The sequence below is a fragment of the Equus asinus genome, chromosome 4 (genome assembly GCF_041296235.1).
Source record: "Equus asinus isolate D_3611 breed Donkey chromosome 4, EquAss-T2T_v2, whole genome shotgun sequence".
NCBI lineage: Eukaryota > Metazoa > Chordata > Mammalia > Perissodactyla > Equidae > Equus > Equus asinus.
The window spans coordinates 60,941,756-60,954,585 of record NC_091793.1 but is presented as its reverse complement, the minus strand read 5'-3'; the positions used below and the strand labels follow the sequence as shown (position 1 = coordinate 60,954,585).

General features: G+C 42.3%; 1 protein-coding gene and 1 long non-coding RNA gene across 16 annotated transcripts in view; one reads left to right on the top strand and one right to left on the bottom strand.

Annotated features, from left to right (window-relative positions):
* Positions 1 to 12,830, top strand: part of LOC123285356 (uncharacterized) — a 106,313-nt gene that overhangs the window by 57,765 nt on the left and 35,718 nt on the right. The window lies entirely within an intron of this gene.
* The window catches only part of SAP130 (Sin3A associated protein 130), a 69,744-nt gene continuing 60,367 nt past the window's right edge, over positions 3,454 to 12,830 (bottom strand). For 13 of the 14 annotated variants that reach the window (XM_044769238.2, XM_070507348.1, XM_070507350.1 and 10 more), the window contains 3 exons: positions 5,861 to 5,964; positions 4,629 to 4,742; positions 3,454 to 4,393 (listed from right to left, as the gene is read on the bottom strand). In XM_044769238.2, coding sequence (XP_044625173.1) covers positions 4,235 to 4,393; positions 4,629 to 4,742; positions 5,861 to 5,964 — 377 coding nt within the window. In that variant the 3' untranslated portion in view covers positions 3,454 to 4,234. Of the gene's footprint in view, positions 4,394 to 4,628; positions 4,743 to 5,318; positions 5,509 to 5,860; positions 5,965 to 12,830 lie in introns of those variants that run through there. The other variant, XM_070507352.1, reaches the window with a different exon arrangement.

The window sequence follows — 12,830 nt, the reverse complement described above, 5'->3', positions numbered from 1 at the left end:
TGCAAGAAAATATTTGCAAAATGCATACATGAAAAAGGACTGGTATCCAAAATACACAAAGAACTCTTAAAACTCAATCAGAAAACAACCAACCTAATTAAAATGTGGGCAAAGATGTGAGTAGAAATTTCATCAAAAACGTATAAAGATGGCAAATGAGCATATGAAAAAATGCTCAACATCTTATGTCATTAGGGGAGGGCAAATGAAAACAATGAGATACCATTACACACCCATTAGAATGGCTAAAGTCCAAAACACTAACAACACTGACCGCTGGTGAGGATGTGGAGCAACGGGAACTCTCACCCATTGCTGGGGGGGTGTGAAATGGTGCAGCCACTTTGGAAGACAGCTGGGCAGTTTCTTACAAAACTAAACATAGTTTTACCTTATGACCTAGCAATCACACTCTTAGGTTTTCAGCCACTGATTTGAAAATATATTTCCAGACAAGAACTTGCATGCAAATGTTTATAGGAGCTTTATTCATAATAGTCAAAAACTGGAAGATGATGTCCTTCAATAGAGAAATGGATAATCAAATGATTGTATATTCACACAATTGAATACCACTCAGCAGGAAAAGGAAACAACTTATAATACACACAACAAATGGATGGATCTCAAAGTACGTTGAGCAAAAAAGCCAGATACAAATAACTATGTACTATATGATCCCATTTGCATGAAGTTCAAAAACAGACAAAACTCATCTGTGAAGACAGGCAGCAGACGGGAGCCTCTGTCGGGGTGGGCAGGGCGCGTGGACCACACAGGAGTGCTCTTCCTGGGGTCACGGCGATGCACGCAGCTTCGTGCCGAGGTTAGCCACGGGGGACTCTGTTTGTCAAAACACATAAAACTGCAAATTTAAGATTTGGTATTTTAGTCTATGTAATTACATCACAAGAAAATTGGTTATTTGAAAAAAAAAAAGTCAAGACAGTGGTTATTTTGGGGGGAGGTAGAGGCCATGACTGGGGTGGAACAGTTGTGGGGTTTCTGAGGTGACTGGCAAAGTTCTGTTTCTTACTCCGGGGGATAATTTCAAAGTTGTTCTTCTCTTATGAATTTATGAAACTAGCCATTTGTTTCATGTAGTTTTCTGTATCTGTGCTGTATTTTACAATCAAAAAGAAAAAATATATCCTTTCAAAGGTGTCCATTTCATCACAAGTTGGGTTGGACTAAATAACCTCTAAACTTTTAAACTCTAAAATTTTGTGATTCTGTAATTCTTATCATGATAAAAATCACTGAAAATGAAAATACTATAAGGCATTTTCTATTTAATGATCTTTTGAAACATCCAGTTTTTAAAAAACAATATGAAAGATTTTCTAGATCAAGTAGATGGGTTAAAACTTTTTTTCCACATTCACGTTTCTTTGAACTACTGTGAAGAACAGAAGCCAAATCCAAGTCTTAACCTCAAATATATTTCCAATTCTTTCTAATCTTTAAGTATGTGAACGATAGTTTTCTGGACCAAGAGCCACTTGGTCTCTGGACTTCTCAGCTCTGTCTCCTGGTCATAAACCCCTGGAAAGCACAACTAACAGAAAATCACCAATCGAAAAGCTGTGCACAATTATATGTCTATGCAAAGAACAGAAGTGCACAAAACAGGTGTATCTGTGGTAACCCAAACCTGCTAACAACTCAGATGTCTTTGCATGGGTGAAGGGAGAAACAGCTTGGGGGCTGTCCGCACAATGGACCACTTGCAACTCAAGAATCAACAGCAATAAGCTATGGAAACAAGCCACATGAATCAGTCTCAGCATGTTTCCATTATGCTGAGTAAAAGCAGCCAGACTCTTTCCCTCAAAAGAGAACAGACTCTATGATTCATTCACATAAAATTCCAGAAAATGCAAACTAATCTAGGGGGACAGAAAGCAGATGAACCTTTGCCTGGGGATGGGGAGGCAGGTGGGGTGAGGTGAGGAATCAGAGAGGCCCAAGGAGACTTTTGCGTCTGGTAGGTAGATTCACCACCTTGATTGTGGCGGTGGTTTCACAGATGTACGCATAGGTCAAATCTTGTCAAATTATATACATTAAAATGTTCACTTTATGTCAATTAGTCCTCAATAAAGCTGTTATTTTGTTTTGTTTTGTTTGGTGAGGAAGATTGGCCCTGAGGTAACATGTTTCCAATCTTCCTCTTTTTGCTTGAGGAAGACTGTTGCTGAGCTACCATCTGTGCCCATCTTGCTCTATTTTGTATGCAGGATGCTGCTGCAGCATGGCTTGACAAGCGATGCGTAGGTCTTCGCCCAGGATCTGAACCCACATACCCCAGGGCCGCCGAAGCGCAGCGCATGAACTTAACCTCTACACAACTGGGCTGGCCCATCAATAAAGCTATTTTTAAATGACATTATGTACATGGACAAGCTTCATGCCCCCTGACTGGACTGTCCTCAGAAAGTGAGGGAAAACTGAAAACACTATTGTTCTAACCTGCACTGACACCAACGCTTGCACTGACAAGCTTCCTTTGACCAGGGTTATCTAAGTTTTGTTTAAATGGAGGTGATGCTACCTTTAGAGAGAACAGGTCTGTAATGCAGTCCCAAATACCTGAATCTTGTCCTTCACTAGCCAGCACACCACATGAGATCACTGGGGCAACATGCACAGATGAGAAACTGAGGCAAAGAAACATTGTTCTGGCACAGTCACACTACACTGGCACCTGGTAAACAATCAGCAACATTTTTTAAAGTTGGCTCCCCATCCCAGGGAAGCACTAGCGAAACAGTCTCGATTGCTCCGAGGACTTCTTAAGCCCAGGCTATGCAGGCTTAACTGGAGGAAGGCCAAAAGCCTGCTGGGCTTCTTTCTTCCACAGTCCTATACTAGATGAGAGCTCCATTCTGACTCAAGAAAGGTTGTCTCAGGCGAGCCAGTCCAGGGAGAGCCAGAGCGCAGGTCCTGAAGACCAGGTCCGAACTGGCATAGACTCCTTGTCCCAGATCTGTTCAGGTCAAGGCAAAGACAAGAGCTGGCAACTGGAAACATGTCTAGCTACGAGGAGACTATCCAGTTAGAAGGGAGAGAGATGGCTGCTTGTGCCCGCAGGACGCAAGGCTGGGCCACCTCGCCCTCCGGCTGGACCACAGGAAGTACGAGCAGCCTCGTGAAGAAAGCCCGCGCTCCAGGAAGCTCCACCCCTATGACTACAGTCTTGTCCTACAATTTGACCAATTGACATCTGCAACGGGATACAGTATACTTTTATATTTAAGATAACCAAGAACCAACAGACTTGACCGTTGTGACATATTCCAAGCACCTGGACAAGTGGAACTCTTCGCAAGGAGTAACGAAACTTTAACACGGCAGACTCAACAAAGTGTGGGAGACGGCAGCAGGGGAAGCACTCAAGCGACGGGCAGTACAGCACTGATTAACTTTATAGAAAGAGGCAAACTGCTCATGTACAAAACCTCTTTGAGTCCTTTATTAACGTTTGGAGATGTGCGGTACATGTAATTAACAGCATCACACCAGCTACAGAAGTACAGGTAACCAAGAATGTACTTCAGAACAAGGATCTTGGAGCAACTTAGCGTGTTGCTTGCTCTGAACCTCCACAGAAACCCAACTCTGACACACGCAGGACAGACAATACAACAATGTCACTTTGAAATGCTTCTTTAAAAAAAGGACAAGAATTGATAGTTCAAACCCTTTAAGTGTGAGATGTGGCAGGTCTCTCGGTGCCATGGCACTGCTGTAAAAGGCCAGCCTGGGCACTGGAAGGTCAGACAGAATAAGAACTGACTGGGGTGAGGGAAAGAAGTTTGATTTTCAGTGTAGAGAGATAAGAGATGGTCCGAGTGGAAACTTTCAGTCCAGGCTCAGCATGGGTCCTGCAGGAATCCATCAGATAAATACAGTTTATAAACCGGAAGGGTGAAAAATGCCAGCCATTCGTTTGTGTCACTGATTCCAGCTGGTGGACACTGATGCATCAGGAGTCATTTATGACACAGGAAGTTTACGAGGGGTACGCCTAAAGAAAGAAAGGGGCCACTGCAACACATCAGCTCTGATCCTTTTGTGCCACTGGATGCCACGGGTCCCTCTGCTTTCACGTGTGAATGAAGGAACGCTTCCTTTATCTCAATGTTCAACTTTGAAAATAACCAAAACCCTCCCCCCACCCCCACCATCATTCTTCATAAATTCTGTTTCCAAAGTCCTGATTCTTCTGGGTCTAAACTTTTTCTTTTCGCTTCAATTTGGACACCTTCTTGACAGTCCCGTTCTTGTTGAGAAGCTTCAGGACGCGGTCTTTGTGATCTAAAACCTTAAGCATGGAGTCTCTGGCCTCACTGATCTGATCCATCACAAGTTTACACCTCTGCATATTTCCCTGAAACAAAAGACAGGACAGCACCCATCAGCGATCCTAAAGACAACTGGCTTTCAAAGAACTTCTCACTTTGGGCTGAGGCCATTTTGAGGCTTTCATATAGAAAAGGTGTGTTAGTGTTTCTGGGTAAAGCAAGCTGAAGTAAAGGACAGGTTTCTACTAAAGACATCAGTGGACGAGGGAAGGGCGGGAGACCGCACAGTAAACCCCCTCAGAGGCGGCTCATCGTTCAAACCTGTATTAGCTCGTTTATTCGGTGAAGATCATCATCCGTTGCAGCTTTTTTCTTCGGGATAATCCCTTCCTGTAAGGTGGTCAGCCTTTCATAAACATCATGCTCCAGATTCGTCTGTAACACACAAGAGGGATGGCATCGTGACTTCAGAGATACTTTTCTTGGTCCACTTCAGGCAAATGAACCCACCTTGAAGCACGTTTGTAAACTGGTATAAAAGCCGTTTGGGTGACACAATCATTTCTCCCACTGACTAAGGCACTAAGGTGCAGTAAGGAGAACTGTTCAACAACTCACATTATGACTTGCCGTAACTCAGAGTCTAGCCTCAAGAGAACTTTTAAATATTTTGCCTTGAATTCACAATTCCTCTGAAAAACGAGCCTGCAAGTTTCACAGAAATATGCTTTTCTGCTAAGTACAAAAACTAGCCAAGGCATACATTTTTTTTAGATACTCATAATAGACAATGTTCTTCAGATCGGTGCTACGCCAAAGATGGGAAAACCTCATGAAGCTGTTGTTTTGATGGCCTCGCTGTCACCTCATTGGTGAAGGAAGGATTCCTGCCCTAGGGTTATGAAAATGGCTGAACTCACAACACCCACCAACACTGGACAGACAAGATCAACAGCGGTTTGCTAGTCAATATACTCACAGCCCAGCGGGAGAGGACATCGCACAGCATGCCGGGCCACACGGGCGTTGCACTCAGGAAAAGAGTGAACAAGCAGGGGCTGCAGGAGGCAGGCTTTGTAGTACCATGAGGGAGAGGTGCCCGATTCCCACGGGAGGACGTGATTGGCTTGTTTGGGTACTAAGGCACACTGGGAGAGAACTGAAACCCACTGCTCAGGGAGACGCGGGAACTGGGCCTGGTCTGTCACAAGGAGCAGAGAGGGGAGCAGGGGCTTACAGTTAGGCCATTTGAGGTTCCCCCTGCTTCAGATGTCACAGCAACACATAATACTGAACCTAACTCTAGGTCTGACATCACAGTTGTTCAATACATTTTGGTTCTGGGTACCGGAATTAAGATATGTTCAGATTATAGCTATGGAATAGATATGACAATTGGAACATTACACAGCACACACAAAAATTGTGCCATGACCCATGTTAACTGGGAATGTTTCAGGATTACTCAAAAGAAAACACTTGATGAACTCAGATGTCTCCAGCACCTGTTCCTCTCTTTAGCAGGACGTAACAACCACTCGCACTCCACCTACCAGCTGGAGTAACTGGGCAGCACAGAGATGGACTTTCCAGCCTTGGGCACGACAGGATACTCCTTTCTGATTAGCTATTTCCTGTAGCATAGCTTTCTTCTCCTCTGGAGTCATAAAAAAAAAAGACATATTTTTCTATTTTTACAAAACTAAAATCATTTGTGTTCAAGCAGCCTAAGTGCTACTATTTGATCAAGAATTTCTTAAAACATCTTCAAATAAATCTTCTGCATTTAAGTCATTAGGAATTGAGGTCACAATATGAATAAAAGCTCTTTTTGTCCACCCCAGAAGAATGCTTTAAAGGCAAACTGATGATCTAGAGAATTCAAAAGAGAGAAAGTTAATATCATCATCTCTTAAAAGAGGGGAAATCGTCTTGAGTGGGTTGGAGCCTTGCTCATGTATAATGCTTGCAAGCATGCAGAGGGTTGAGCATGACGTCTTAGAAGCTCTTTGGTGTTATCTAGATATTAGAGAAATCACAGGGATCAAATTTGAATAACATTTAAATTTGGGTAGAAAAGTCCAGTAACTAGAATTGTAGTGAAATAAACATGAAACGTATCATCTGGAAAGGGGAGAGACAAACTAGGATTGAGGGGTACTTGTCAAAGGTGAGTAGAGCTTTATCTGTGAAGTTTTAATTACTGTTACCAGGACTTAAAATGTATTTACACATTATATAAATATTTAAAATTATTTTAGGGCTGGCCCCGTGGCTGAGTGGTTAAGTTCGCGCGCTCCGCTGGAGGCAGCCCAGTGTTTCGTTGGTTCGAATCCTGGGCGCGGACAGGGCACTGCTCATCAAGCCACGCTGAGGCAGCATCCCATATGCCACAACTAGAAGGACCCACAACGAAGAATATACAACTATGTACTGGGGGGCTTTGGGGAGAAAAAGGAAAAATAAAATCTTTAAAATTATTTTAAAACATTAAAAGTTTTTATTTTAAAAATTAATCTTGAAAACACTCTATCTATGTATTCATCAAAACCCATAGAATGTACAACACCAAGACTGAACCCTAATGTGAATCATGAGACTTGGGTCATAACGATGTGTCAGTCTACACAAATGCATCACTGTGGCGGGGGATGCTGATAGTTGGGGAGGCTATGCATGTGTGGGTATGGGCGTATATGGGAAATCTCTGTACCTTCTGTTCAATTTTATTGTGAACCCAAAATTGCTCTAAGAAGTAAAGTTGACCAATTGAAAAAAACCCAAAACTCTATCCAATAGGCAAATATTAGCATGAATATGGTTAAGTTTAAAAAATTTTTGAGATAATTGTAAAGATGCATGCAGTTGTAGGAAATAACACAGCGAGATTCCCTGTACTCTTTATTCAATTTTCCCCAACGGTAACACCTTGCAAAACAAACAAGTTGCAAAGATAGTACAGACACATACTTGATAAGGAACTTGTATCTAGAACATACGAAGGATTCTTACAACTTAATAAAAATAAAATCAACTAAAAAGGGAAAAGGATCCAAACAGACATTTCTCCAAAAAAGATAGACAAAAGGCCATTAAACACGTGAAGATGTTCAACATCATTAGGCATTAGCGAAATGCAAATCAAAATCACGAGGTACCACTTCACACCCACTAGGACGCTATAATCAAAAAGACAGACGGCAAGTGTTGGTGAGGGTGTAAAGAAATCAGGCATTGCTGGTGGGAAAGTAAAAAGTATTCACTTTGGAAAACAGTCTGGCAGTTCCTCAAATACTAAATACAGAGTTACCAAACAACCCAGAAATCATTCCTGGGTATATATCCAAGAGAAACGAAAACAGTATCTACACAAAAACGTGTGCACAAATGTTCACAGTACCATTATTCACGATAATCCCAAAGTGGAAACTCAAATGCCCATCAAGTGATGAATGGATAAGTAAAATGTAGCATATTCATAAAATAGAATATTATTTGGCAAGAAAAAGGAATGAAATACTGATACATACTACAACACGGGTGAATCTTGAAACATTATGCTAAGTGAAATAAGCCAGTCATAGAACACTGCGTATGATACAATTCCATTCATACAAAATGTCCAGCAGTGGGAAATGTATAGAGATGCAAAGTAGACCAGAGGTTGCCCAGGGTTGGGGGCATACGGAGGAGTGAACATAGCAGGATTGGGGATGATGGCTAACAGGTGTGGAGTTTCTTATTGGAGCAATGAAAATGTTTTAAAATTAACTGTAGTGATGGATGCACAACTCCGTGAATCTACTAAAAATCACTAAATTGTACATTTTAATAGGCGAATTGTATGCTACATGAATTAATTTCAATAAAGGCATATTAAAGAAAAGATAGTGAAGAGAAGTTAAGCGTTTCCCTTCACCTGCTTTCCCCCAGCAGTTACATCTTATACAACCACACTACAGCATCAAACCCAGGAAAGCACCATTGATGCAAAGTGTGAGTGCAGCTCTCTTGTCACTGTGTCACACGTGTAGAGTCACGTGACCCCCACCACAACTGAGATTCAGAACTATTCCATCACTACAAACATCCCTCTTCTGTTTCTACACCTCTCTGGTCACACCAGCCCTCCCCACCATTAACTCCTAGCACGCTCTATCCGTGTAGTCACGGATAGCACCCAGCGGGAAGACTTTCTTCCCAGGAGGAGCAGGACAGCAGCATTTCTCACCCTGCTTCCCACTACCTATTGCTGAGGCTAAGTCCCAGGTAAGTACAGTTGAGATGTGGGGGCTCCCTTTTTCTGTTCAACCCCCGCTCATGGAACGGAGACTGTACCCTAGGCAAGGCATGCTGGGAATACTGCAGGCCCAGGGAGCCCTTCTCCCAGCTTGTGAATTGTGGTTTCACGCTACGAGAGACAAGCCAAGCGGACCCCAGGCTGCTCACTCCTCTTCGCCTCCACTGAGCACTCACCTCCCAGAGCAGGGTGTTACTCAGAGAGAGTGCCACTGTCCCCAACCCTACCTCTAGAATCCTAGGCTCAGATTCTGCCAGGCATGGGGTGGGTGGAGAAAGAGGCCATACAATAGGTAGCTTCTATGTGAAGTTCAAACACACAGGTGCTCCCAAATAGTGGAGGTTGTAGTGAAAGGCAACCGGGAGGAAATCTGTAGATCTAGCGAAGATACAGCCTAGACTGTGGGCTGGTCAGCTTACAGGAGGGAGCAAAAACTAAGATAGCTGGGAGAAGCCCTCATGGAGAAAGAACAAATATCAAATACTGACTTCAGAAACTATTCTGGCAAGGAGCTACAATTTGACTAGTTTGTGGAGGAATTTAACTTATATTCCAGGGAAAATTCCAGAACTGTGCTATAGTAGAGCCAAGAGCAAGCAATTAGTGGGGTTTATCAGCCAAGTGTGGTCAGGGACAGTGGGAGAGGGCCCCGGCCACTGCCACTGTCATCCCAGGAAGACCATGGGCGTACCCAAAGCTGTGTGCCCCTGAGCCATAACACCAGAGGCTGAACCCCTCATAGTGGTGCTATGGGGGGAGGTGATTACATGCCACTCAAATAATCCAGCCAGTCACTCAACATACAAACAAGCAAATAACAACAACAAGCCCCGGGGGAGTGGGAGACCAGTATCCAGAGGTGCTTCAATATGTTATCTAAGTTTATCTAACTTGTCCAGTATCCAACAAAAAATCATGAGGTATGCAAAGAAACAAGAATGAATGACCCATATATGGGGGAACAAAAGCAAGCAACAAACTGCTTGTGAGAGTGGCAAGAGGTCAGATTTATCAGAAAAAGACCTCAAAGTGGCCACAATAAATAAATTCACAGGGGCCGGCCCCGTGGCCGAGTGGTTAAGTTCGCGCGCTCCACTGCAGGCGGCCCAGTGTTTCATCAATTTGAATCCTGGGCGTGGACATGGCACTGTTCATCAGGTCATGCTGAGGCGGCATCCCACATGCCACAACTAGAAGGACCCACAGCTGAGAATGTACAGCTATGTACCGGGGGGCTTTGGGGAGAAAAAGGAAAAAAAATAAAATCTTTAAATAAATTCACAGAATGAAAGGAAAGTATGAGGGAAGAAATAATGGAAGGTATGATCTCATGTCACATTTAATAGAGAATATGAAAAAAAAGAGATAGAAATCACACACATATATAAAAAAGAAGCAAATGGAAAGTTTGCAGTTGAAAAGTATAATAAATGAAATTTTAAAAATTCACTAGAGGGGCTCAACAGTAGATCTGAACTGGTACAAGAAAATTAGTAAATCTGAAGACAGATATGCAAGCTGAAGAACTGAGAGAAAGAAGAATGAAGAAACATGAACAAGGCCTCCGAACAAACGGAAGAAAAATGAACAAACGCCATTACGAGTACCAACATGCATGCAATGGGATTACCAGGAGGAAGGCGAAGAAGAAAGAGTCAAAGAAAAAATGGCTGAACTACGAGAGAATACATTTCTGTTATCTTAGGCCATCCAGTTTGTGGTACTTCATTATGGCAGCTCTAGGAAATAGAGCCTGTTCATAATGGTGGATTACAGTGATTTTCAAATGTTGAACCAGCCTTGCATAGCTGTAACAAATCCCATTTGATCAAGGTGTAAAATTCTATTTACATATTGCTGGATTCAATTTGCTAACATTTTATTAAGGATTTTTGCATCTATATTCAGGAGAAATATTGATCTGTAGTTTTCCGTATTTGTACTCTGTTTGTCTGGTTTTTCTATCAGGGAAATAGTGGCTTCGTAAAACAAATTTGGAAGTGTTCCCTCCTGTGTTTTGGAAGAGACTGTGGGGAACTGGTGTTGATTCTTTTTGAAATGTTCGGCAGAATTTCCCAGTTAAAAGTATCTGAGCCTAGAGACTTATGTTTGGAAACTTTTAAACTATGGATTCAACCTATTCAATAGTTATACAACTATTTAGATTGTCTACTTGTTTCTGGTTGAGCTTTGGTAGTTCGTAGTTTTCAAAGAGTTAGTCCATTTCACCAAAGTGGTTTACTTTATGAGCATAAAGTTTGTTTTTTTGAGGAAGATTAGCCCTGAGCTAACTGCTGCCAATCCTCCTCTTTTTGCTGAGGAAGACTGGCCCTGAGCTAACATCCGTGCCCATCTTCCTCTACTTTATATGTGGGACACCTACTACAGCATGGCGCGCCAAGTGGTGCCATGTCTGCACCCGGGATCCAAACTGGCAAATCCCAGACCGCGGAAGCAGAATGTGCGAACTTAACTGCTGCACCACTGGCGGGCCCCAGTATAAAGTTTTTAATAGTATTTCTTTATTATTTATTTAAAAACAATAGTTTATTTACTTACTTTTGGTGAGGAAGATGGACCCTGAGCTAACATCCATGCCAATCTTCCTTTGTTTTGCTTGAGGAAGACTGGCCCTGAGCTAACATCTGTGCCAGTTTTCCTCAATTTTGTATGTGGGTTGCTGCCACAGCATGACCTGAGAGTGGTGTGTAGGTCCAGGCCCAGGATCTGATCTTACAAACCCCAGGCTGTTGAAGTGGCGTGCACAAACTTAACCACTACACCACCAGGCAGGCCCCCTCACAGTATTTTTTTTTTTTTTTTTTTTTTGAGGAAGATTAGCCCTGAGCTAACGGTGCTGCCAATCCTCCTCTTTTTGCTGAGGAAGACTGGCCCTCAGCTAACATCTGTGCCCATCTTCCTCTACTTTATACATGGGACGCCTGCCACAGCATGGCTTGACAACTGGTGCCATGTCCGCACCCGGGATCTGAACCAGAAAACCCTGGGCCACCAAAGCGTAATGTGTGAACTTAACTGCTGCACCACTGGGCTGGCCCTCATAGTATTTCTTTACTATGCTTTTAATGGCTGCACAATTTGTACTTTTTCATTTTTGATATTCATGATTTATGTCTTCTTTTTTTTCTTCTTGCCTGAGATTTTTACTGATTTTTTCCCCCAAAGAACCAGTTTTTTGTTTCATTGATTTTGTTATTTACCTGTTTTCAATTTCACTGATTTCTGATATCTTTACTATTTTCCTTCCTTGAATTTGCTTTATGTTGCTGGTTTTCTAGTTTTTTTTTCTTTTGGTGAGGAAGATCGCCAATCTTTCTCTATTTTGTATGTGGGGTGCCACTACAGCATGGCTTGATGAGCAGTGTGTAGGTCTGTGCCCCGGGTCTGAACCTGTGAACCCTGGGCCACCGAAGCAGAGCACACAAACTTAACCACTACGCCACTGGGCCACCTCCTTTTCCTAGTTTTACTGATGTAGAAACTCTGATTGAGATATTTCCCCTTTCCTGTTATAAGCATTTAGTGCTATAAATTTCCCTGTTGGCACTGCCTTCTTTAGTTTCTTCCCACATATTTTGACATATGTTTTATTTTCATTCAGTTTTATGTATTTTTAAAAAATTTCCTTTGAGATTTCCTCTTTGACCCATTACTCAGAAGTGTGTTGGTTAATTTCCATGGTTTGGAGGTTTTTCTGTTATTTTTCTGTTATTGGCTTCCAGTTTGATTCCATTATGGTCAATGAAGATATTCTAGATGATTTCAATTCTCTTAAATTTGTTGTGGCTTGTTTTACGATCCAGGACACAGTCTATCTTTGTATGTTCTGTGGGCACTTGAAAGAATATGCATTCTGCTGCCATCTGGGTGTTCTCTAAGTGTCTGCTAGATGCGGTTGGTTTGTGGTCTCAGTCCTTCTACATCCTGGTCGATTTTCTGTCGGCTCTACCGACTGCTGAGAGTGGGGGTCGAAGTTCTCACTGTAACTGCTCGTTTGCCTGTTTCTCCTTTCAGCTCTACTGTTTTAGTTTCATATATTCTGAAGCTTCTGGTTTTTGTTGCCTACAGTGTTTTTTATTAGTATGTAAAGTCCTTCTATCTCAAATTTTCTTTCTTTTTAAGTCTACTTTGATATTAATAGAGCCACTCTTGTTTTCTGATTAATTTCACATTGCATTTATTTTTCCATCCTTTTACTGTCA